Source organism: Anopheles merus, chromosome 3L (genome assembly GCF_017562075.2).
Source record: "Anopheles merus strain MAF chromosome 3L, AmerM5.1, whole genome shotgun sequence".
NCBI lineage: Eukaryota > Metazoa > Arthropoda > Insecta > Diptera > Culicidae > Anopheles > Anopheles merus.
Window position 1 is genome coordinate 8371010 of NC_054085.1, and position 27476 is coordinate 8398485.

Genomic DNA, 27476 nt, shown 5'->3' on the forward strand with positions numbered 1-27476 from the left:
TGTGGATCAGTGTATTGTTCGAGAAAAAGAATCTTGCTTTTTATTTAAAAAAAAATATTTCAAATTAAAACAGCACGATGTACTTCACTTTTTCCTGTAATTTACAGTATTTCCCTCGATGAGCAAATGTTGGGCATTACCCAAAAAGAAAGATAAAGTGAAATAAAACAAATTAACGTGCAAAAACAGAAACATTGTTCTTAGAGTTGAAGATATGGGACTGTTAGTTATTCAATTTTTTTGTCGATAAGCGCTGTAGCAAATTGATTCGCTTGCTTTAAAAAAAGCTTCCTTTATTCTTTTCTTCACTGTATCAAAAAGAAAAACTTAAAGAAAATGCATAAAATTAGATGAACTGAAGTGGTATAACCAACGATCGGCACACGATCGTCGCACCAAAGTAGAAGACACCCTTGTTTAAGCTCGTTCCACTAAGCTTCGGGTTTTTCACGTGCCCGAGCCTAGGCCGCATGTTTATTTGCGCTCCCACCAGCCCTCCACGATTCAACCCTTCCGCAGAGCATTAATTCACTAACTTAACTATCCGTTACAATTCACTTCTCTCTCTCTCTTCTTTGCTTGCTCTCCACTGCAACGCGGCGTAATGGGTGTTTGGCGCGCATAAATTTTATAGCACCGCATGGGCGAACGAGATTTACTCTCGCTTTCGTTTGCTCTCGTCCGTACGATCAACGAACCGAGCGGCTTGCGCCTCGGATCGGTTGTTTCTTTTTCGTTTATGGTAACCGTCAGTTCGTTTGGTGATTTTTGAGATTTTTTTTAAAAACTGTACAGCCCGTACTATACCGTATCGGCGGCTTCGGGTTTCGATCGGTTTGCGTGGTTGTGGGGTGCCTTTTTTTTTAGTGTGCCTATGCTTCGGGTAGTTTGGGGTTTCCCTTACGATACACTTCTCCCTTCCCAACGGTGCAACGGTGTTCGGCGTTTGAGCGCGGGACGAAGAGAAGAAAACCTCGGCTCGGCTGCACCACCGCCTAGGCGAAACGGGGAAAATAAGTGGTCCGCGTATAAAACGGAGCAAACGGATCCGTTTCAGTCACAGTTCGATCTTGGCTTCTTGGCACGCACAAACAGCGGGTGCTAAGAAACTAGACGCACCAGGCAACCTTTTCTTTCGATTGTCCTTTTCTCTATTTTGTACATCACTGTGTGCTTTTCTTTCACAAACAATTTCAACTTAAAACCATCGTTGGCGGAGAAGATAGCGAGTGTTTGCAGCGCGGCCAGTGCTAACTAGTGCCCAATTAGAGGATTTTCTTACATACACGACCAAGGTGAGCGGAAATACAAGTGTAGTGAGATTGTGATTGTGAACATTTCTGAAAAAAAGAACCTGGAAGTGAAGAAGTTTTCTTTTAATAAATGGAAACAATTTTCCTCAAAGAACAATTTCAAGAAAATATACAAAAAAAAAAACTTGACGAACTGTGATAAGGGAGTGCATGGGAAAAGCTGAGGAATTTCGTTTAGTCAGTGAACAGAATCATTCGCACAAATAGCGATGTTAAGGAGCTTGAAGCAAACTTGACCCACTGCAAGGACACAACAACAAGGAAGCCATTTCGTAACGAAATGCTCTACACTAACCTTTTGAATGTTTTTGGAGCACACGGTATGCTCAAGAACATGTTTTGCTGCTCCATTGACCCGGTGCGGATTCTAGAGTGACCTGCGAGCGTTCTCCTCCAGCACTGCAGGCAACCGATCATGAACAACGGGTCGAAAGGAACGCTCTCGACTCACCTTGTAACGTTGGTAAAACAACACACGCTCCAAACTATGTTCATTGATGCATGGTGGTTTAATTGAGAGCAACGCTTTTAAATAGCAAAGTGTTGTTAGAATTTTGGGTGTGAGATGAAAATGCGGGAAAACGGTCAATTGAGTTTTTAGCACCGTTGTGTGATTGGATTTTTTGTTTTCAATGCTCTTAAAAGGGTCTAATTGACCAAAGGGCGTTGTAAAATATTTCTACTGGTGTTAATTGTAACATATTGTGGTGAAGTTTGTTAAATGGCTGTCAAAATAAAATGAAGCAATGGCAAAGAAGTTTAGAAAACAACCCAGGGTAAATTAAAATTGGTGTAAAAGCATCTTAACTTAAACATAATATTTTAAATAAATTTTAAATGGTATGCAAAGTCAACTTTATCAAAGAACTTTTCAATACTGGATGTCATAAAAAACATTTTAAAAGAAAGCTTACTTACATAAGACGGGTTAAATAAGAGGCATTGATAGAAGAATAGATTCAAAAGGTTCTCTTTTCTTATTTGATGAATTTAATGAAATTTAATGACTGGATTCAACAAACTATTCTTAATAACTTGAACAGATGAATTTTATTTCAAAGTTCAAATTAAACATCAGTAGTTCTTTTAATGAATGTCTATACACCAGTTTTGATCAACAACTGTAAATGAAAACGAATGATTTTATGTTCGATAGTTCGATAAAGTTGCAATGTCACACTCCCTGCCCGGTGTTAGTGCACCTCCTTAGTACCTGCTTAAGCGCTGTCGTACACAAAACACACAGCAGGTTCTGTCGCTAGAGCCGGTTCCAATGCCTAAGTGGCGGAAATCTGATAAAATTCATCCTGTAACAGCTGCCAACAAGCCTCACCGATAGAAAATACAAGAGAAAGAAAAAGAGAAACCACACCAACCTGACCGGATCTCCGGAACTACTGGTACCGCTGGTCTGCTCCTCCCACCGACTTACGACCGTGTGTGCGTGTAATTTGCTGATCATCAAAACGATCATCACCTATCATTGTCTGCATGTAATCACTACAAGTACGTGAGATGTCTCGGGACGATATGCCCGATTACTTGCACAGTTTCTCAACAATGGCAAATCGCAGAAGAGTACGTAGGTGGATCAGTAAGGCTCGGGGGCAACCGCTTTCCTCACGCTCGGAAATTATATCATCCAAACTTAATGACCCACTGCCTCAAGGGGTGCACATTCCGGTTGCGTTTCCTCAATCTCACACACGGGTGTGATGGAGAAGATGGAAAAAAGGAAGAAAAGTAAAAACAAAAAACGCCCGATATTGACGACCTTCCTATGCGCGTTTGGAGTTGTTGGACTGAAGAACGTCCGAAATGAGTCACGAGCCGAGCTCGGTAGAACAACTTTCACAAAGGCTGGGCCAAAGTTCTGTGCACCAAACTGGTTAAGTGCTTTTTTGAATACTTTTCCCCATTCACCGTGGAGTTTTGGATTCTGACGCCACACCGTCACCGGCGAACAGAAGGTTCTGATCGCTGTCGCACAAGGAAACCGGATGGTTACGCTGACACCGATCGGCACTCTTTCCCATTCTCTCACGCTTCACATCGCCAATCACTGTCGCCTTCGGCCCTGTCGCGATGCGAAGAGCCTTGGCGTTGGCAAGGCCAACGCTTTGGATCGCTTTCACTTGCGGGCGATCATTGTTGTGCCTCCCCCCCCTCCTTTCCACTCCCACGTGTATCTTTCTCTCTTGCTTCTTCGTCCTTCAAGGTGTCCGGAGGTTCTGGGTGTTTGGATATTCGCGAATTTCGTAATCCTTGGAAATAAGGGTTACGCGAGTGATCTTGAGACCCGCAGTTGATCGCATTGCATCAGTGCGTGCGGGAGATAAATATCTTCCAACACGTGTGTGAGTGTCCGTGCGTGTACCTGTGCGTAATTAAATACACGCAGGCTCGCAGGCTTGCTGACTGGCTGACAATGGTTAGGTTCGACCCGAGGGTCAACACAGAAGGAGTGTAAAATAAACAAAGGTTTTAGCTTGGGGCGACAGGTTTCCATTAGTTTTGCGTGCAGCGAAACAGGTTCGCTCTCCACTGTGGAGGATGTTTAATTTTGGAAACGCAAACTGAACAGCAATAGGACGAATATACAAGTAACCTACATCTGTCAATCATAGGGCTGGAAGGTTTTTGGGTTTGAAACAGTTTCTCACCTAGCTATATAGTTTGTTGTGCGGATCTCATCTAGGTAGAGCCCTTTCCTTCTATGCGCCATCAAAAATTGTGCAATGGGAATTTCAGATCTCTTCTCCGAATCAGTGACTTGTTATCAGACTATGCATGCGAATCATGCGCACACCAATTATCTATCTACGCTCAGTATGGGACATTTTTAATTACATCTTTTCCCGCATCATCATCAACATCATCATCATCATCTACCAGGCACAATTACACGTCTGTAACACCTCATAAATCTGGTTACATTACTCACCCGCGCTTACGCTCTTACGTAAAGGGTTGCAGTTGTTTTGCAATTTCTCACTGATTAGCCAAACTTTCGCGTCTCGGCGAGCCCGTGGCACAATCCTACCACTACCATCACACACTCCTCGCCCGATAGTGAATGTCAATTTTTCAATGCAAAACCAACGACTTTCCAAACCTCATGCAAAAACAGAGGCAGCAGCAGCAAACGGTAGGGCTATGATTTGCGACGACATAATCACAGTCTCCGACCGGTGGTCCGCATGGTTTGATGGGTTTGGAGTACACTCGAAATGTCAGCCAGTAGCTGCGATACCTACGCACATTTCAGTGGATATTAGACATTAGAATTGTGTGGAAAGTTGCTCTGTATCGATCGACCGGAGAGAATTTTGTAACTCACCAGCTCACCGTTCGTTTCGCGACCCTCAAAAGCGTATCATTCTGGAAACATGATATCTGCACTAATGTCCACCAAACGCATGATCTGGACCTTTATGATTGATGCTCTTGAGTTGCTTGTTGGCTAAATTACAGAGTAAAGTTGCATTTGTTACGCTTATTGTCTCGTTTGAGTCAACCCGCAATCAAACACTCAGACGGTGCGCTATTCGTACAGTTCTTTCACGTGTTGCATTACCAATTTACACACTTTCAGGTGAAGATCTTTTCATGCCGATTAAATCGCCCCGCAGTTCGCGTCCAAATCGGGAATGACGAGTGTAGTGCATGACGTCCTAGCAATTACACCGCAGCATCGCGGAAAACAGATGTAACACTTCAGTTAGCCTCGGTTAGGGTGGTCCAGCGCGCAGCAGATTTTCATCAGGTTTTGGTCTTTCGAGACATATGGACGTCCAGTTTCCCGGAATGTTGAGACATTTCAATCACGCTCCTAATAACTCAATTTGAAATGCAACTCTAATGAACCCTGCGGTGGTCTGTTAATTAACGGACATTCCGCGGTTTAATGTAATCTGCGGGAATGAGATGACTGTGGTTCTGTGGAATAGAAGGGAAAACCCTTCAACCTGGGAGAGAGCGCGCGTACTACAAATTGGAATGCGTTGTATCTGATTAGGATCTGCGAGAGCAACTGCAGCAAATGCAGAAAACAATTTCATCTCTTAACGCTATTAATTCCAATAAACAGTTCAAATTGACTCCACAACTCTGTGTGGGCTTGCGCGTTTGTGATCTATCTGTAGCGAGCGATCGCAACATCATTAAAGTAGGTTAGCAAGTGACGTTTTGTAATCGCTTTAAACGACACTGTTATGACAGGTGTGGACGCGTTATTCACGCCCTACCGTGCATAGATCCTGCTCTGCGAAGGTAAGAACAACACTCGTTAAACCTTCGAGAGTACATCAATCAAACGGCAGAGACGGAAGCATGCTTCATTCATGCCCGTGCGCAGTTAAATGCGCAAACATTCGAAGAATTTCGCATTTCGCATTCCCATTCATCGGTGGGCAATAGGAGACAAAACCAGAACCGAACCGATTGCGATTGCGGCAACAGTTTGCCGCGGGTTGGTCACCACCGCGTGATAATTACCACCCGGCCCTTGCAGAACACTCACACACAATTGTCAGCTCGCTTCGCAATTACCGCCTGTGCTCGGGGAAGCCGGGACACTTTTTGTCTAATGAAACGACGACCCAGCGCGTTGGCTGCGTTCTGGGCGGGGTTGGTGCGTTTTGCGCTGTGCCGATTTCGAAAAGAACAGTGACCAGCAGCGCCGCTCACACACGGCCGAACGAAATGGGAAGGAAAAACTCCAAACCCTTTAATGTGTGGTTTGCTGGGCACGCGGCTAGGATTGCTCAAGGTAGCAGCGCGCTGAAAACTCACGATCGCTGTGAGATGTGTGAGCCTTTGTGAAGACGGAGCCTGAACAAAAACGCACTGTGCCTGCGTGCGGTTTCGCGTTTCGCGAGACACGCACCACACATTCCCAAACGTGACGTCTTAAGCAAGGGGCAGGCAAGTACAAGATTGATTAACGGGGTCGGTTAAGTCGTTCGGAGAGGTTAAGATTTTTGTATTATTAGAGGGGTAAGCCCACATTTCGCAAACTCCTGCGAACATGCCAGAGCCTTTTGTATGCCAGGTATGAGCGCAAGAATATGCCCTAATGCAAACCCATAATGGGACGGCTTGCACTAGGCGCCCAGCAGTTGCTGGTGTAATTATTTGGAGCAAGTGTGCAGCCTGTCATCCCTGCAATGAGCGTCAAATTCGACTCCACCGATCACTAACCTGATAAATGGACCGATAGACAACGGGCCACGATTATGATTGACGTTTGAGCTATTCATCTTCCGTCAGGTGCCGGTGCGATGGAACGAAAGGACAAAAACAAAACTTTCACATGCACCTTTCCCCGCGCCGTTTCTTTACCACGCACCACGCACCACTAGCACTTGGGAGGTGGGTTGGGGGCGATATGATTTATTGACTTATTAATTTTTCATCTAATTTTACGCCTGTAAGATGTACGAGTTCACTCAATGCAGCACTACATCCAAAAAAATAAAAACCACCCGCTGGTAATACAGTTTACTGGTAGGGGGATTGCAAGATTTTGCCGGCATGATCGAACCACTCACTCAGCGTGCTGTTGCTTTTGGCCCCCTGTTACGGTGATGGTGGTTTTGCTCCAATTGATCGCAGCCACCGAAAGGTGCAGCCTCTCTCATGCGAATACGCGGCTCATCTGCGCATAATTATGGATGTAATATTTCTTCCTCTAGTTTTTTTTTGTTTTTACTTCTGCCTTGTGGTTCATAAATTTTTCATACGAACCTAACCCACCACGGCGGCAGGTCAATTAGACAGTGATGGCTTAAATTTGGTCACTTAAAATTTAAAAAAAAAAGTTCACCTTTTACTTTATAAGGCGCGTTGTTTTAACGGATCACGGATGGAAAGACAGTTCGCCGAATGGTCACGCGACATTGCACCGGCCGAATGTGAAGGGCGTTGGTGTGTTTGTGTGCGCTTACATCAGGATGGTGATGCCAACCGAACCACTTCATAGTGGAAAAGGTGATCCTACCCCGTAAGGTGATCGATGCATGATAATAACTTAATTTAATACACTATCATCAACGCCATATTTCCTCCAAACCTTATCGGTGGTTGTAAATCGTCCCTTTTCCTCACCAATTACAACGTGTATGCGTGTTTATTTCATAAGCGCAATCCGAGGCGGGTGGGCAAAACAACAAAGCAGCAATCGGAACGAGCAGCTACGTGACGAGGTTCATCGCTCAGCGAAGTTAGTGCCCTTTTTTCTTGGTGCGGAGGCATGTAAACATAGAAGAGGAATAAAAAAAAAACACATGTACAAAATTCCGAAATTAGTTCAATACCACACTTCATCTAGGTTGTTTCTGTTTTTCCTTCTCTGTTTGCAAATTGATTAATGGTTAGCGCGGGAACGCTAGAACTTCTCACCTTCGAAGCGGCCACATTAACGCTAATTAGCACCAATGCCATTCCCGGTACGGTAGGGGCGAACACTTTCACACGACCTCAACCCAATCGCGCACAGAATCGATCGCGTGGCGCTTGCTTGCCAAGTGCTACAGTGCCTCTGCGTTTGTTTGGTGGATCAGTAGTTTTTTTTTGTACATTTTTACACCGTGTTTTATTAACCGATTTGCAAACCTTCCCATACAGCTCGAAGAAACTCAAATGGAAGCGATCGTACCGCGTTTCGGAAGAGATACTCAGTTCGTAGCGTCACAATTTTTTACGGTTTCCGTCCGGCAGCTGTTTTTTTCGGGCCAATTTTCATGTCATTTCGTGCCGCGCGCGATCATGACATTCATATCGCACTGGTGTCCTATTTCAGCACCTCGAAATGATGATCATGTTGGCGTGCGCGGGAGACCTTTTCCATCAGGTGTCAAATGTCATCGCGAAAAGAGCAATCAATTTTTCAGTTGGAATGCGGAGGAGGGAAAAACACAACCCTAGCGCATTGCTAGGCAAAGGTTAAGCAGTTAACCCCGAAACTACAACGGTTTGTTTTTCGCTCTTTTGTTTCCTTCAATTCAATTCCACGACGAAAGCGCGCCTAAAACAATAAAAACTGCACGCATTCAAATGCAACCAGTGCGCGCGCACACACAGTGGCAATCAAACGACTTCAACGCAGCAGCAAGACACGAACCCTTTTGGTAATGCGCCGCCACGGTGGGGTGTTTGTGTGCGCGAAGGCGAAAGCAAAATCCGCATCCGCACTTTTCGTGTGCCACTGGCGTACACGGTGGAACGCGCCGGTATCGAGAAAAGCGAATCATCAAACAAATTGATTACACGATGTTGGAAACCTTGATTCTGAGCATTATGCAAACGGCTACAGCGTGGCGTGGCGTCGTTGTTCGGTAAATCTATTTATCGTCGATTTTGGGGCGTGCAACCAGCGAGTCGGTGCGGTGGCATTCACGAAAGACATGCCAACTGTGCGCTGAACGTTGAAGTTTGAGTTGCGCGCGCATACTTTTATGACCGCCGTGCGATGCTACCGCGGTACGGCATTTGTGCGGACATAGGGGAAGAGGAGGGCGATGTAATTGAAATAATAATTCCCCCGCGCTTCCGGAGCCAAAATGTCAGCGGATTTAGATGCTGGCGGAATCAATTTACCAGCGGTTCAAACGTGAAGGCTTAAGCCATTGTTGGGTGATGCAGATTTTGATCTAGCACTTATATGGTGCAGCAAAAGCTAATTGACATCACAAGAACAAGAGTACGGTCGGCAGCATGAGCCGCCGAGGAGTAAATTGTTTGGCACAAATTGAACATTTTAAATTAAACAATACATTGACAGTAACAACTATGGACAATTACGAAAGAATTGACCCTTTTTTCGCTCGCCGTGCGGTAACACATAAATTTCATATTAAATTCAACATAAACATTGGTACAAATTAAACACACACACACATTTCGCAAGCAGCTTGTGCTATGAGGCTTACTAAATTTTTCGTTCGTAGTTTTGGTGGTAACCGGGGTTGGGTTGGACATTTCGTTCCACACCTTGCATGATGCGTGCGTTTCATGGCGTAACGCATCGTTCAACGATGACGGTACACTACCAAAAAGTTGTAAAAGTGTTGTGCCAAATTACAACCAATCAAGTTCACTTGTTTTGTGTCCTGCTTTTGGTTACTTAAAGGTACCACCCGTGAAGGTTGTATCGATAGAGTCATATTTGTTTTACTTATGGCACTTTCCATCCATAAGCTGGCAAATGAGAAAATTATGATGAGTAGCATAAAATTTATCACATGGCTCTTAAAATGAAAAGCTCCACAGAGATGGCTGATGTGTAACATAAAACAAACAGAAAATCGTCATAAATATTATTCAACAATTGGTGAACCAGTTTTTGATCAGTTCGAAGCAAACTCGTCACAATTGCATAATTCCGATCAGCATTCGAAACGGAAACAAAGCCCATTTCAAATGAGTCTTATTAGCCCTGGGTTACTAAGCCCACACGCCGCGGCCACCCCAGCAGCGTTGCTTTCGCTACCGGTGCAAACATATACAGATCAAAAAAACTTTCTCTGATTTATTACCGCGTTTGCACGCTGTAGTACTACCACCCTTTCCTCCCCCCCCCCCCCCCCACTTCATCCTCTTCCTCCTTGTGCCCATATGGCACAGGTGCATTAAATAATCGAACCACGCTCACCGGAAAGGCTCAATTTGTGTGTCTGTCTCTGTCTTGCTGCGTTTTGTTTCTATTTCTTTTTGCCTTTCTTGCCGGCGGGCTTCGCTTTCTTGGTCGGTTCAGCACCTTCACCGGCGGCCGGCTTTTGCATTTCCCGGGCCGGTTCAAACTCGGCCTCGATCACCTGCACCCCCCTCGTTTCCTTCGGCCGTATCTCTCGCGATGGGCCACGCGGTGTACGCAGCTCAATTTCCACCTCGTTGCGTGGATTTCCATCCGCCGCAGTAGTGCGCTTGTTCTTGCCCAGCTTCAGCACAAACACATCCACATTCGGATCGTGCCATCCCTTGCGACAGATCTCGATACCGGCACAGTCTCGCTCGAGCTGATCGGGCGGGAGGGCTTGCAGCCCGACGGTACGCGTAGGATCGGGCCGCTTCCGGTAGTCGTCCACCGTTACGGGCGTTGTCTTTTTAGCGACCATAAAATCGCCCGCCCAATGATACGCCGGGTACTTGAGGGTGCCGCGGATGACGGGCAGCTGGCACTTGTTCGCTTCTCGGCGAACGTATTCCTCCTTTAGTCCGTATACTCCATCCGGAAGGGTAAGAGAGGTCTGTTTTTCAGAGAGAGATAGACATAAGAAGTCATGTTTTCGGACATGGACAACAACCTTCAGACTCAACTTACCCAACATCCTTTGGTGCAACCGTCAGTTTCCTCTCCGTCAAGGCTGACCGCAATGTTGGCGTCCTTCTCCACCCGGATACAGATGGCATTCCCGTTCAGTTCTGCCGCATACTCATCGTACGGTTGGACTTCCGGTTCGATGGCCGTTCCGACAATGCTGGCAAGGCTTCCCTTCGGACATACCAGCTGCTGCTCGTCCTGGTCCTCGAGCGTCACACACTGTACGACCGGTTCGTCTTGCACCTTGTAGCAAGTGACCGGTTGCTGCTGCAGATCACGCCCTCCGAACAGTACCTTCTGATTGATGTTCGGCCCAAGGCAAGACATTCGGATGGTGAGAACGACAAACCCTACGACCGTGTTGTTGTTGTTGTTGCTACCGTTCGATTCCACTTCCAGCGGATACATTGCTTTCAGTGTGTTCGAAACGGGTTTGTTTCGTTTGGCATCTGCTGTAAGCGATTCGGCAGATGCCAACGATTCCTTGGAGTTGTCCTGAGCCGGTGTACCATTCTGCAGGTCGTACGCTTGGGCCAATGCGACCAACATTTCATGCCCCGGTTCCTTCCAGCTACCGATCAATTGTTTGCTCCCATCGGGACCCTTTCCGTGGGCCGATATTCGCAAGTCGAGCGATTGCTCTTCCATCAGCTCGGACGAGGGATTGTAAGCGAAGAGACAGTTTTCACCCGTTTTACGCACCTCGATGTCTAGCGCGGAGCCAAAATCTTTCTCACACACCTCACACCGTACCAGGCTGGCGAGCTGCAGACGGACGCACAGTTCCTGCCGTGCCGTACCGGCGTCATTCTGACCGAGCGAATTTCGACTGTCCGAAAATATATTCAAATCATCGACGATAACTTCGAACAGAAAGATGTATGACATTGTAGTAGTACGAGGATTTTGAGAATTGATGTGAAATTTTCACAATAATTTAAGGAAAACAAAATTGAAATTGGAATTTAGCGGAACACTCTGAACCACGAACAAATTTGGGTAGCCTAAGGTTCAGAAAAACACAATGCACTAAACATTTACTCGATCAGTGAATACTAGATGCAACGCATAAAGAAATACGCTTTCCTGTGCACGCTGTCAATCGTGTCTTGTGTCGTTTTTACTGACCTTGTTTATTTTCTTTCCTTTCATTTCAGGTAATTTTGGACACCCACATCTCCCTGCTGCGTGTAATTCCCTGAAATGAGGTTGTCACATTAGTGCGTGACTTTACGTAAAGTCCCGAGCACACGTCTAATCATAACCCCCGGTTCCACCAATCACCGTCACATATCTCTAACGGAACTAGGATTAGAAGACGTGGGACCGCGTGTGTGTTTTTTATAAGCTTAGGCCACAAATCGCAAATAAGGCCACGATCACAGCCCGGGTAGCTTAAGATTAATCAATTATACAACCACCTGCTCCCGTCGTCAGGCTTTGATTGATACTTTCAACCGCGCGGGACCAGCTGGGTACGTAACAGTACCTGCTGCCTTCAGGATCGCCTTGCTTCGTTTTCCGGCCCGTTGGTGAAATTGCCCTGAAATTACCACTCCATGCGATATTATCTCTGGCGACTCTGGCTACAATGTAAACACGCGCCAATTGCAGGGAACGAATGTGTAACGAAGGTGGTGGAATGAATTAAGGGGAAGGATGGAAAATGGGCGACTAAACACCGTGGCCAAATCCAGCTCCGGGTGTCCCACTGGGACCGGGACCGAGTTGTTTTGTCGGCAGGGTATTATGCCCGGTCATGATCAGCGTTGTCATGTTTCGCTCCCATTTAGGCCGTCATATGCAGATGCCCGTGCTGTGTCACGGAGCGTGATAGTGATTGCTTGTTAAAATTGGAATCGGTGATTGATTTTTGCATGCCCGTAATGAGTACACTCTGGCCGGCTGCCTTATGCATGGTTTCAATTTTTCAGCCTCCTATTAAAAATGTGCGCCCTGGCAGCGGACAATCAACATTCCACAGAGTGTCTCCAATAAGTTGCAATTTCGAAACAAACACTTCGTTCGATGAGAAAGAATGTCCTATTGATCGTGGAAACCTAATCGAACTTTCCAATTTCGTTCAACACTTCCTTGTTGCCGGTTGAGTAAAACGCCTGATATGCCACATTTGATTGGCACATTGGGTGTAGAATCAATGTTTTTGTTTGAAAATCCATCACACGCCACATTCCGTGCGCGATTGTCAGCCCGTTTCGAATTAATTCCCCTTCACCGCGAGTAGCGCACGATTTTGAAGAGGGGTTGGCAGCAATTAGTTGAGTTCACTCAGTGGGACACTAAAAACTGAGCCCCCCCAATGGCTCCCCCACAACCACAACCTCAAGCTGTGTTATTCTAATCATCTCTTACCATTCCGTTTACTTTGCGCCTACTTTGTTGCTAGGAAGTGTCTCAAGAGTAAGGGTTCAGCAGCGGTGGGACCAACTGTAGCGAACGAGATTACTGCCATCGATCATTAGTCGATGGCGGGTCATTCGAGATCGATTAATTGGTCGTGCGTAAAATGTGATCGCATTGCGACACGCACCACCCCAAGATGACAGTCTGCGGTCGGAGGTCCGGCGTAACGTTCGCAAATCGATGATTTACATTTGAAATTGGTCTTTTTCGGAAAATAAGTGGACACAACGGCAACAGCAACAACAAAAAGCTGGTGAAGGCTCCACCTGGTGAAGTTAAATGATTTATACATCGGAGCTGGTTGCGCCTTTCACGCCCTGCACGCCGCACACCAAGGTCATGTGCCATTACTGGCACGAGGACGTTGGAATTATCTCGCTACATCATAAAGCGTTTGCGCCCCATCATCCTGTGTAACTTTGTTAAGCTTGTTGGTGTCCAATTTTCGTTTCGATCTAATTCTGTTTTGTTGGCACAATACTTTTGATGCGAGGTTTCCTTTCCAATCAATCACATCACCGGCAGCACCGTTTCCTGTTGTTGGTACTGATTATTCCTTTCCGCTGCTGAGCTGTCGTTTGACCGATCCAACAACCACTGCGCTTACGCAACGGTCAATCTGATGGGGCAAGCGTTCGTCTTTGCAGATGTGTGTATAAATGGCAAACCTTTAACCCCGGGGAGCTTGTGGGTTGGTGGAACCATTCCACTCGCTTTACGCGGAAGTAAGTTTGTACTTTATCCATTGCCCTGGCCATTCGGAAGAAATTGCCGATAACGCGCGACGCACTCGGTAACACTTTAGACAAATTGCAGCCCCCAGTGGTACGTGGTACAGCATAATTACTATCACCGGTCGAAATGAGGAAAAGCATTGCGGGGTTGCATGAAGATGGTTGGTAGCGTTTTGCCGTGGATGTTTAATGATAGACATTACACGCGTCGGAATGGATGGATTGAATTTCTTATTGGGAGTAGGAGTATTGAATGAAAGTGTGTTGTGAAGTAATTTAGAAGCTTGCAGCAATTTTGTTCCATTTACCAGCAACAATTGTTGCTGCTGTTGGGTTTGCTAAGAGGTTGCTAGTGAGCAATGAAGACCGATTGTTTGCTCCCACCAACGCATCGATGTTGCATTACTTGAATCAACATTAATTAAGCTAAAATCAACCTTATCACAACCCGGCATGAGAATTTGCCACGCGCTGAGATTCGTTCTCACTCGATATTGCGTCCCACTGCGCCACGCTTGGTGCGCGAGACAACGCAGATCATTGCGCCGCGCCACACTGCACGCATCGGAGGTGCAGGGGCACGATGTGAAAGCAACCACTTTCCCACAGCCACCAGCTTAGTTCATTTGTTTGCGAAGTTTTGATTCATGCTTAACAGCCCCCTCGGTTGCATTGAATGCAACGCACGAAAGCTTACTATTAAACACGTACCACATGCGTTTTTGGGGCGCCCGTTCGTATGCCGTTTAAGCCGCCCACCCTCCTCGGCACAATCGGTTGCACCGTGGGTAACTTGCCGATTTGTTTGTCTGTTTGCCGAACGAGGGAGCCTGTTTACAATGCTTCACCTCACGCACCCCGACCCCGGGGAGGGTTATCGAGCGGCTCGGTAGACTAGGTCCGGATTCACGGTCTCTTGTGACACCGTGCGACCGTGCGCATTTGAAATCGTGTTTGCTGAGCATGATTGGTGATTTGTTTACAGTGCATTTTTGCTACGGGGAAGTGCGGCGTAAGGTATATATGCAACAATGTTTTGTGAACCGTGCGGTATTTGCTGGAGCGAGTTAGCTTGATTCAAAGCAGGTTTCTTGGGACATTTTGGATTTCATTTCCGCAAATGAAATTGCACTCGAGTAGGTTGCTAAATGACATTAATGGCTTTTTCTGGTGAGAGGAAATTTCCGTGATGAATGATTATAGGCAAAGCTGGCTAAGCTGAAATCGATACAGAAGCTCAGAATAGAGGCTACATTTGCTGGTAGATGGAATGATATAATGATGGCATCGAAATTAGTCAACTAAGAACAAACTCTAGCGCCATCTATTGGGAAATAATAAATAAATACTAAGTACCAACAGGTTTTAAAATTACCACTGTGTGGTATCTACAAAAAACACACGAACATCCCACTTTGATCGTTATGACAAACCTTGTCTCTAAATATATTGCAGAAGAAAAACGCTCACCAAAGCCATAATCAACACACTTTGGCCTAATCATCATATCTCCATCTCAATTCCGTACTCAGTTGTGTACAACAATCAGTTGCACTGCAATTGGTCTGCATCCTGCCGCGAAACAATACGCACCCGATTCGCACCGATTGCACCAAAGGGGGAGGAGTTTCCGTTGGGCAACGGAACATGAAGCTAACAAGCCATGTCCCGGTGAAACGGTGCCTGCAATCTTTGCCTGACTGTCGCAAACGAGCCGCATCTCGAGACGCCCGCACACTACACAATGTGTGTTGGAGCAATCCTTTCATCCTTCGTTAGATTTTCTTTTACCCCGACCACAGCCGCAACACGGCAAATATTTCGGAGCACTTGCGGGAGCGCTTTTCGCTACGTTTCGTTTCGTTTCGCCTGCCCTAAATGGCTATAATTTGTGTGGCACCGACCGTGTGTGTCTTTCTTGCACAATGGAACGCGCGCACCGTGTGGAAGGACCGAAAGATGGGAAACCCTTTCAGATACAGCGCTACCGAGGGTTACCAAAACCGGTGTACATCTCGCTAATGAGTGGCCAAAGTTTTGCCGAACTACAGCAGCGGTGTGCTGATGTGCAAAGTAATGCCAATGTCAGGTAGCATTACTACCTCTACAGTGTCTGAGTAGAAACCCGTGGTTTGTTAGGTGAAACATGGTTCGGAGCGATGTAACTTTTTTTTTTACACGATCATCATCGATCGCCGATGATATTGATCTTCACGTACGAAGCCGAAAGGAGTCGCCTCGCATCTTTAGCGAGGCAATTATGAGGAAGATCATTATCATCGACACCGTTCACCGGCACTTCCATTATTGGCCTCTGAACCGTTGGAAGAGGGCCGGCCGGTGATTGAGTTGAAATTGAGACGCATCCGAACGATGGTGATTTATAGCGGCTTAATGGCTTAATGATTTGACAACCGGGTGTGACTACCATCGTGCCACTTATTTATTCATTTTATGCCATCGTGGTTGATGAATTAGCCGGTCTCATGGTACAGTCGTCAACTCGTACGACTGAACAACATGCCCGTCATGGGTTCAAGCCCCAAATAGACCGTGCCGCCATACGTAGGACTGACTATCCTGCTATGGGGGGAAATCAATAAGTCACTGAAAGCCAACCCCACAAGTGTGTTGGCAGGCCTTGACCGGCATCGGTTGTTGAGCCAAAGAAGAAGAAGGTTGATGTAAAATTAAAGCTCAAGATGATAGTGAATCAGATAGGGAAAAATTGACAGAAAATTAGCTCGATGGAATTGTGCAAATTTCACTAATTCGCTCATGGCACTAAGAGATAGATTTATTGGATTCGATTTGAAAGCAATCGACAGACACTCACTTGTTATTCATCCAATTGAATTTATGCTGAATGCTACAATAACGATCATTATTGTGTTGTGATCGCTGAAGGTGCAAAACTGAATGAAACCTTGCACCGCAAAGCACGGTACCGTGCACGGGTAATGCCAAAAGCATTGATTTATGGCTCCACACAATCCAGCCTGCGTACGTAGGTGACCCTCTGTCTCTCGCGCGCGGTTGTGGTACTTAGGTTCTGCTGAACTACTTCACGAACCTGTTGATCAACCGTGCGGGGTTGCCCTCCAGCTTTATGTCTGTGCAAACGGGCAACGTTGAGTTTATTGACGTATAAAAATTAAACTTCCAGCCACCTGGCGCACATACCAGAGGACGGAGCACGTTGGCATTGAAGCACTCGATGAAAGCATTGGTGGTTTAGTTACCGTTTTTTCCCCATAGCGTTGGTGCGTAGATTTGCAACATAATGCATGCATCTCCTGGTGTGTCGAGCTGAGTGGGAGCTACAACGTACAAGGTCGTGACGAAGATTTTAGCCTAGACTTTTGAGTCCGAAAATCCGTTACCAACAGCCAATAGATTCAATGGATAACGGGGGCACGAGAAAACCCAGCCGGTTGCTCAATCGATTTGGCGATCGATCAGCCAAACGGCGATCCACTTGGACGCACGGAATGCATTCGTGATTCGTGAAAAGTGGTTCGCCAAACAAAAATCGATGCATCTCGAGAAGTGTCGAAGTAGTCACCGATTGGTACATTTCGTTACATCAAAACTGAACAATGGCAGCGATTGGTTTTGTGTAGCAATTGTGATGCATTTAGATCACGCTTTTGACAGAGATGTTAAACTGCTGTCGCAATTTGTTCGACATTAGAACTGCCAGCGTTATTTGATGTGTTCATTATGAAGCTAAGATCAATGATTTAACCGGTTTGTAAATGATCTGAAAGGTTCTTTTCAATCATACGAGTCAACATTGTTTGGAACAGCCAGGTTTGTCTCACCAACAAGTTCAATTTCCCCGAGGCAATAGTAGGTAATAACCAACACAGTAAAGTGTTAACCCCTACTCATTACCAGTGCATTACCATCACCTCAAGATTATAACCTTAACAGCCCCAAACAGCGTCCAACGATCGGGTTTTTTTTCGACTGCACACGAATCAACCACCATAATAGGTGTAAATTACACTGCTCGATCGATGATTTGTACCGACGGACTCATTAGTGAAGTTTCCCGCTACACCACTGTCAAAATACCTGTGCAGAGGAAGACTTAGAAGGACCAAGGCACACTCAGGCACTGAAATTCGCAATGCGCAACGACATCTGATAATTGGATTTACGATGCCGCCGGCGAAACATGCTGACGGTGGTAGTATCGATAGCATTACTACTCCCTTGACGGTTTGGCGATCGGTAATTAATAATGCAACATAATGCGTCGGTATTTGTACTGCCGGCAGTCGTTACATTTGATGGATCGCTGCGTTCTTGGACGAAGCTGACCGCAGCTCACGTACCGTACTAGCAGGTAACCGCAGGCTTAGCCCTAACTTCCATCAAACCATGCGCTAACGATGCGTGCGAAAGGTGTTTGACTTTCGTGCTGGTTAAATCCGTAAACTGTCACCCAAGATCGGCAAGGTTGGCTCTTTTGTCTGGTGTTACCGGAGCGTTTGTAGCTGTCATTATCGTGCCCTAGAGAGAAGGAAGTTGGCGGTCGCGTTGGCATGCAACGAGCCGCCGGTATGATGTAAGCGACCTGCACTCACGAACCACATAGTGGCGTGGGTAAAGCAAAGCTTTTCTGCTGGTAGTATATTTAAAAAAAAACTATTTAAAACCCGATGAAAGGTAGAGTGTGTGTGTATTCGTAATAAATAAACTTAGCGCTCATTGAAAAGCATGATTTATATTACAAAAGAAACAATTATACAGCAGCTGCTTGGGTCTCTAAAGCAATCGATAGAAGCACCTTAAAAGGCATCCTGTTTCATAGAAAAGTAAAATCAAGATTAACGCACACAGCTGTCTCCCATTCGAATTGGATCACAATGCGCGGGAATGACAACCTGATCTCCCGATCGCACACAACCACTTCTTAAAGCAATAATTTACACTCACTCCACTAATGGACCTCGGAATCGCATCGACGGCATCACCAAAACAAAACCAACTTCAATCAATTATTATCAACACTCGATTGCGTGGTCCGGCAATCCGGTTGCACTCAATAACAAACCGCATGCGTGGTATGTGAAAGGATTCCGGTAAAATTATGTTTTTTCCCGCCACGATCCATGCAGGCGGACAAGATAGAAACAAAAACAAGAAGCTGGTTCACACTCGATTCACAATGGTAAAACAGAGCTTTGCTATTGTAGCTTTTCCTGCCTTCATCCATTCACCGGACACCGTACGTTCCAATGGTAAACAAGTTGAAGGTTACTGGTCTGGTGAAAGTTAGCTCCCTTTGCTAGAGCAGGGTTGGTACGAACGATCACTCCGATTAATAATGCACAAGAGAGTACGATTCCGATACCGAATGCTGATCCAGAAACTCTGTTCTACCTTGTATCTGAAAAGGAACGATCGTGATCAAAATTATCTGCGAATCGGCTACGATCGTCTCTGCGGTGATCACGATCTATCATTCCCGCATACTCGGTACAATCGCCAAGCGCCACCGTTTTGCTAATCTGACAGCCTGACCAGCCCGACCGATCGGTATCGCCTACTCCTTTCCATACCATTCCTTTCCATTCCATTCCTCGATCCATATCCCTCATAGCTAATTGGTGGATAAACACTTCCAACGACACCGCAACCGACCACCAGCAGCGAGTGATACATGATCTCCTTCAAGGTCGCATAGAAATTTGAAACGATCTAATTAAATGGCTGTTTAAGCTCGAGTAACGAGTACGTCCGGTTCCTAGACCGCATAGCATGCCGATCGAAGCGGACAAAGCCTTCCGAACGAATAGAAACATTACACACCCGGTTTCGTTACGGTAATAGCGATACAAAACAGCTCTATCAAAACTCCATCGCCTGTTTTTTTTTTTATTGTTGCTGTAGTAGGAGGTGTGCGCAGGCTAATAAAAACACCCCATCACACCATGATAATCAATCGCTGTTTTAAAACGCTCCGACACACCATGCTTTGTGCTCTCAGCAGGGGCGCACTGTAACCAATCCGTTCGGTACGATTTACGAGCTGTGGACAAAAGTTTAAATTAATTAAACGGCACACGGCTATATAGGATGGTGAGGGACCGCAACAGCCGTAACAATATTCCACCGATCGCAGTTTTGCTACCGTGGTGATTTAAATGATGGCTGGCAAACTTGAGCTGCCCTTCAGAGCACCGCGTAGAGATCGAGGAGGCCGAGGCTTCGACATTCGATCGGCAAGCGACTTCCAACCTCGATTCCCGACAACGCCGACGAGAGCCGATGGAAGAGTATGTTTAATAGTATGGGCAGGTATTACATAATGCTCTGCTTCCCAGTGCGATCGTTCCCTGTCACCGCGCACGTCACTTTGCGTTCGTCCCTCCCTTCCTGGGGCACGATTCACACTCCAGCCCGGTACCATTTTTTCCTTTGTCGCACTCGTTTAGGGCAGGCATGTCTGCACTCTTCGATGCGATGCCGTGCCGTGTTTCATGACATTACAAGAAGCCAGACCAGAACCAGAATGTCATCACAATCCACTCCAGGTGTAGTAGCTGCTGCTGAGTGCAATGTTGACGCGGTTTCAAACGCTACCCGTGGTAGCGCTACCGAGCCGTTTCTAACTCATGCGAGTTCTTCGTGCATACACGTGGTGGAGATGGAGGGAACTGCTACCACCGCAACCAACGTAAATTGTTGCGATGCAGGCAAGCTGATAAAATGTTCTTTGCCCTCCCGACTGGCTTTACTATTTAAAGCGGTTCATATGCAAGCTGCACCTTTAACCGTTCGTGCACCGCGATCCAGTTGGCCACGCGGAGGAGCCTGACGATCGCGTAAGCTCGCCCGCGCACCACTTTTAAGTAAGGTCAGCAACGAGTGGTCCGAATGCTTCCTGAATTGTAGAAATAAATACGGTGACCCGTTTTTCCCGCGTGGTTTGGAGCTACACAAAGTCAAGAGGTCTGCTACACAAAGCAAAGCAAAAAAAGAGCACTTTGGCCCGGAATGGTAAGCAAAAGCTGCTGCGCATTAATCATCAACAAAAGCCACAAGCGCAATCATACCGGCAACGCCCAAAGTACCCAACTGGAGAGTACCGAATGGCACGTAATGGTCACTTCGTAGCTTCGTGTGTCCTTCAAGCGGGGGTTACGATCAATACCACCCATTATTCGGTTATTTGACCAAGCAGTCAATTGGCTTTCCATTCCCGCCTGCTGATGATGATGATAATGATGGTGGCAGCAAAACTCCCACCAACAAACGTGAGGTGACACACTGCATCACGCCAGACCCGCTCACAAAAGGATTAAATTCAATCTCTTCCCCGTCCGGCCGGTGCAATGAAAGCTTGAAGGTCGGGGCGTCATAATTTACCAACCCTACGACCTGCATCACACTGTCGTTGGGAGATAAGTTGTCAGCGTACGGTTTAAGGTTGGAATGTAGCATTAAGCTTGGTACCATTTGAAAGTAATTAAGTGAATCAAAATGATAGTTTTGTTTTGCGAGTGTCGCAGAGGTGTGATGGCGGCGCAGTTAATTGTGCACTTTATGGCACGGTACGGCCGCCTCGGTGTGCCTTGGAAAGCAAATTAAGTGATGTCTGGCTGTTGAAGCATGTGGGAACTGGCTAAACCGGAACCAGGGTTCGATAGAAAGCCACGTAGAGGCATTTTTCTGATTTTGCTGTTAGAAATGGGTGGAATTTACAATGCGCTTTTAATTAAAACGCAACCCATTTCCACCAAAATCAATACGAGCCATACTAAAAAGCAATGCTACAAACTTGCGAACCTTAAAGCAAACTCACACAGACACACACACATATACCGGATGGTGGCAATTACATTGCACACAAACGGATAATTGATAAAATGTGCACACGAACGCGGCTGCAAGTGCCGCGATCGCACCACCCTGCCCAAAGCTGTCGACATTGAATAAACATCACCCAGTGCTTCGAGCAAACAGCTAGCGGGCCTCCAAACCACACACACATCTCCCATGATTGCAAGTAGTATCATGGAAAAAGGGGTTATGAGGTAGTGGGGCAGAAGGTAGTCACTACATAAAAAACTAGTAAAGTTAGACACGGGTAATTCTCAATGGAAATGGTGGACAGTATTGCCTGTAAGCTTGGTGTGCAAGTGTGTACCTATTGCTGTGTCTAGGTCACCCTCCATGCTAAGGGTAGATGAATTAAGAATTCTGTAAGAACATTGGCGTGCTGCTGCTAGTTGGGGAGTAATAAGCTCACAGCCGTGCGCACTGTTGCAGCACTGATTGCTGCATGTTGTTGACGGCTGCTGCTCGCACCCGAACGGAGCCCAATGCAAACAATCCCAGTTACTACAGTTTCTCAGCGGGCCATGGATGTGGCGCGTGCGCAACCATTTTGACACCAGAGGTCAAAGTGTGCCGATTTATGTATGAGCGTTTGGTAAAGCGGTAACCAACCGTAACCAACTGTTCCCTCTATACCGTCTGATAACTCAATTTTACCTTCTCTAAAGATAACATTACTGATCACATTGCTTTATTATTTTTCTCCTCACTACAGATGATGCTGTTTGTAGTAGCATCAGCGTTGATCGCCCTCGCCCAGGTCGATGCAGTGAATGTGGCCACCTCGTACAGCGTGGTCCATCACGATCAACCGGCCGCACAGCCAAGGCTGCTGCAGAAAGCTTCCCACGTGTATGCACCGGCCGCTCACGTCGTTACCGCCAACCATTACAGCCATGCTGCTGCCCCGCACTACGCGTAAGTAATAGCGGCTCTCAGAACATTCAGGCTAGGATCTTACTAAACCAATCACATTTCCTACATCTTCCTACAGCCCGCTGGTTAGCAAAACCCGCTACACCGTACCGTTCCTGAGCGCGCTGCAGGCTCAGCCTCAGTGCCCAGCACCACCGGCCTGCGAAAAGTCGCGCTACCGCACCCTGGACGGCTCGTGCAACAACCTGCAAAACCCGACCTGGGGTACGCCGAACCGCCGGTACGGTCGTCTGCTGACGCCCAAGTACGGTGATGGTATCTCGCTGCCGACCGTGTCCGTTACTGGCCAGGAGCTGCCCAATGCCCGTGTCGTTTCGCTGGTCGCTTTCGGCGAGCAGGATATCCCCGATCCGGAGTACACTCTCGCTAACATGCAGTGGGGACAGATCATGACGCACGACATGAGCATGCAGGCTGGCGGTACTCAGTCGAGTAAGTGTGGCGATTGAAGCGTTATTGTGTGTGATGTGCGAGGGGTTTGACTAACTTACTTGCACCTTTACAGAGAAACACCCGACCCGTTGCTGTACCGACGAAGGCAAACTGATTGGCAAGGAGCGTGCACCGAGCAGCTGTTACCCGATCATTGTCCCCGAGCACGATCCGGCCCACTCGCAGACGGAAACGGAGTGCATCAACTTTGTCCGCACGCTCACCGACCGGGAGGACCAGTGCACGCCGACCCATCCGAGCCAGCCCGCCGAACAGCTGACGACCGTCACCTCCTACCTGGACCTGTCGCTCGTGTACGGAAACTCGGATCAGCAGAACGCTGGCATCCGTGCCTTCACCGGTGGACGTATGGCGGTGGTCGAGCGCGACGGATACGAATGGCCCCCGAACAACCCGAACGCTACGACCGAGTGCGAAAACGAGTCGCGTGACGAGGTGTGCTATCTGGCCGGAGATTCGCGTGTCAACCAGAACCCAGGCCTGACGATCATGCAGATCGTGCTGCTGCGCGAGCACAACCGCATCGCCGACCAGCTGCAGAAGTACAACCCGCACTGGGACGATGAGCTGCTGTTCCAGGAGGCGCGCCGCATCAACATTGCCCAGTACCAGCACATCAACTACTACGAGTGGCTGCCGATCTTCCTCGGCTGGGAGAACATGGTCAAGAACCGTCTGATCTACCGTGTTAAGGGCGGGGAGTACATCAACGACTACGACCCGAGCCAGGACCCGTCAGTGCTGAACTCTCACGCTACTGCTGCCTTCCGTTACTTCCACTCGCAGATCGAAGGACGCCTGGAGTAAGTGACCGGTCGCAGAGGTGTTTGTTTGGGAGAGCCCATTACTAATCAAGATCTCTGCTTTTCTTTTCCTCCTCTTCTTACACAGTTTGGTTTCGGAGATCCGCAAGCCGACTGGTTCGCTGCGTCTGAGCGACTGGTTCAACCGTCCCTCGATCATTGAAGCCGGCGACAACTACGACTTCCTGACGCGCGGTCTTGCCACCCAGCCCGAGGAGCTGACCGACACGAACTTCGACGCCGAGATCAAGCACTTCCTGTTCCGTCGCGGTCGTCCGTTCGGAGGTGATCTGCGTGCCATCGACATCCAGCGCAACCGTGACCACGGTCTGGCCGGCTACAACGATTACCGCGAGTTCTGCGGCTTCAAGCGTGCCTCCACCTGGGAGGATCTGATGGATCTGATCTCGCCGCAGGACGTTTCGAAACTGCAGTCCCTGTACGCTAGCATTGACGATATCGATCTAACGGTCGGCGGTTCGCTCGAGGCCCACGTCAACGGTGCCCTCGCCGGTCCCACCTTCCTGTGCATCCTGACCGAGCAGTTCTACCGCACCCGTGTGGCCGATCGGTTCTTCTACGAGCGCGGCGACAAGGATCTGGCCTTCACTCGCGAACAGCTGGCTGAGCTGCGCAAGACCAGCATGGCCCGACTGTTCTGCGACAACGGCAACCACGTCGCGTCGATGCAGCCGAAGGCGTTCCTGCGAATTTCTCACAGCAACCAGGTCGTGCCGTGCTCGCAGATCCCCGAGGTCGATCTGTCGCTGTGGAAGGACCTGTCGTACGACAACAGCCTGAACTCGTTCCACTACTATCACAACTACAAGAAGTAGGCTTGTAATCCTACCCAGTATTGATCGCACTGCCCGTCTCTCTCTTTCCCTCCCTTCGCTTGACGTTCGGGTGAGTGCGATCATTGTACGTGTGTAGACATTTTGCACACGCAACGTGTATAACGTTTGTTTAGATTGTGTTTTTCCTGCATCCTTCCTCCCCACACACACACACACTTTTTGTTATTATTATTTTGGCCATCTTCTTCTAATCACCTAAAAGTACTCCTGCAGCGACTCGCACGGAGATGGCGCACGCTTTTTTTGTGAGTGATTTTGCATATCTAAAGTGAAATGAATAGAGAAATACTCCTCGTACCACCACGATGCCACGATGTTGGGCCACATAAAATCATAATCCCCCTTCAGTCTTTGATCGACACTGGATAACTACTCATTGCACACACACACCCTCATCCTTTGTGCACTGATCAACCTCATTCAGCCGCAACAGGCACGATCCATTTTTTGTTTCACACCTTCTCCAATACCAAACAATCGATTGCCAGTGCGTACTAAAGTAAGAAAGGCAGCCAATTGGAAGAAGATTGTAGTCGGATTTTGTTGTATTATTTTTTTGTTTGTTTGCCATATGTTCGTTCTTTTGGCCGGTTTGTATAGCCGAGCTTTAAGCCGAAACTTAGCCACATTATCCCTCCCGGCATGCACGTTTTCTATGATTTGATTTATATTTTGTTTTGGCTCAGACCATCACACAACTACCGTATTATCGGCTTACAAAAAGTAATCAATGAAAAAAGTGAAAAATGCTGGCAGCTATGCAGCATCCAACATGATAGCACGAAACATTGAGCAAACTCAATCGATGTCACTTACCGACCAGGCCATGATAGGCCTTCGCACCATTCAAACGATTCATCATCCGCCGAACGACCTCCCATCCTCATGCTCCTTTCTTCTTCCATACCGAATAGTGTAGTGGTAAAACGAAATAGTGTTATTTAAAGACGAAATGAAATTATATTAGCTGTAGCTGTATGTTGTTTTGTGAATAAAGTTTCCTAACTTAAATGAAAAAAAAAACAACGCACTCTTTGTTATTTGGGAAGGATAAAAGGTACGAGAAAAATCGTAGAGTTTGCTATGGTTCGATGAAGAGTTCAATTACCTCGGGTTTTAACGACAATAACATAATAGCTGAGCTGCCAACCGGTCATTCTATAGCCTGGGAAAGCAGTTCACCTCAAAGAATTTGTCGCGACATACGAAACTGGGACTGTATAGCACTTATATAGTACCGGTACTCACATACATATGCATAAGCCGTCTGAGGCATGGACGCTGTAGGCGAAAGAACTCCGTTGGAGCCAAAGCCTCTCAAAACTATTCAAATCACAACAACATGGATACTGTCCAAATCTGACGAAACCCATTTGGTTGCGATCGAGAGGAATATGCTCAGAAGAACTCATGGCCCCGAATGTGTGGAAGGACAATAGAGGAGCCGTTATAACGACGAGCTATACGAGATGTACGGCAACCTCACTGTTGTGCAGCGTATCAAGTTTGCGAGGCTCCGGTGGGCTGGTCTTGTTGTAGCGCAAAGCGGTTGTAGCACCGGATAAATAAAACAAATAAATAAGTATAGCAGATATTAAAAATTGCACCATTATAATAAATACTATATCATTTTTTTCCTCTATCAACATCATCAGTATGCGCTTTGCAAGTCAAATTCGCAGCTAGCATACCTCAACGGACTTTCACATTTGATTCCCTTTTGTCAGTAGTGTCCTTTAAGTAATAGATTGCTGAAAGCAGTTTCCTACCTCGGAATAATAAAATAAAAACATGCATTTTTGAATACACGCCGTCAGGCCATTTGGCATTCGCATCAGGTACAAAACAAATCAAGGCATTCTTGAAAAAACCTTCATGATGTACATGATGCCACTGCCGGGAGGTAGGGCGAGAGTGACATCATTCATAAAGATGAAGAAGAGAGCCGGGTCAATGTTGCATCCCTGGGACACGCCAAAGTCGCTTGTAATCTCGTTAGAGATGCTCATCGAGTATGACGCTATACAAATGATCCACGCGATATGATCTGAGCCACTGCAGGAGTAAATCCCAATTTGGAAACTTTAGCGAGCAAAATAGAGCAAGATAGAGAGTCAAATGCTGCCTTCAAGTCTATTGTCATGAAGATACATACCGCTAGGCACATAATATTTTTATATCTCCCTCAAGCAAGAAATGTCGGATCTACCACTTAAGATTTTGCTTCCAATTGCGAATGCAATAAATAAGAATGGAATAAATAAATAACGAGTACTATTTGCAAGTTATGCAACATTTGAGAGAGAAAGTGCGTTAAAGAGAAATTTAATGAATTGGTGGAAGGATCTTGCCGCATAACAGCGCAGTGCCAAAATAAATGTTCTATAATCAAACAATTAGTTGATTTTTAAAACCTATTCCCGATACCTTGTAAAATCAAATCATCCTATCCAAGTTGATGCATAAGTCTTGCGATCAAATAGCAATTAAATCAGATTATACTTGTTGTACGTATAACAATCACAGGTCCATCACAGCTACAGCTCCACATTTTGAATATCTTGTCTTATCACCGACAAACTGACTGCATAGACCAAAACCAGCCACAGTATTATGCAAATAAACGAGAAGTCAATATTTTCACAATATAAATAAAGAATCTCTGGGCCGGTCTGGTGGTACAGTCATCGTCATGCGTTCAAGTCCCGAATAGACCGTGCCCCCCATACGTAGGACTGACTATCCTGCTATGGTAACAATAAGTCAATGAAAGCCAAGCT

The 27476-nt window shown here is 46.8% G+C and overlaps 2 protein-coding genes across 2 annotated transcripts; one reads left to right on the forward strand and one right to left on the reverse strand.

Moving 5' to 3' along the window:
- Positions 1-1075: 1075 nt before the first annotated feature.
- On the forward strand, positions 1076-25719 carry LOC121599422 (peroxidase). Its single transcript, XM_041927215.1, has 5 exons — positions 1076-1295; positions 22363-22565; positions 22642-23015; positions 23089-23839; positions 23928-25719. Exons 2-5 carry the CDS (start codon positions 22363-22365, stop codon positions 24673-24675), a joined length of 2076 nt encoding a protein of 691 aa, XP_041783149.1. The 5' UTR covers positions 1076-1295; the 3' UTR covers positions 24676-25719.
- Positions 9818-11702, reverse strand: LOC121599424. Its single transcript, XM_041927217.1, has 2 exons — positions 10636-11702; positions 9818-10561 (listed from the first exon to the last, which is right to left on the reverse strand). Exons 1-2 carry the CDS (start codon positions 11521-11523, stop codon positions 10016-10018), a joined length of 1434 nt encoding a protein of 477 aa, XP_041783151.1. The 5' UTR covers positions 11524-11702; the 3' UTR covers positions 9818-10015.
- Positions 25720-27476: the final 1757 nt, after the last annotated feature.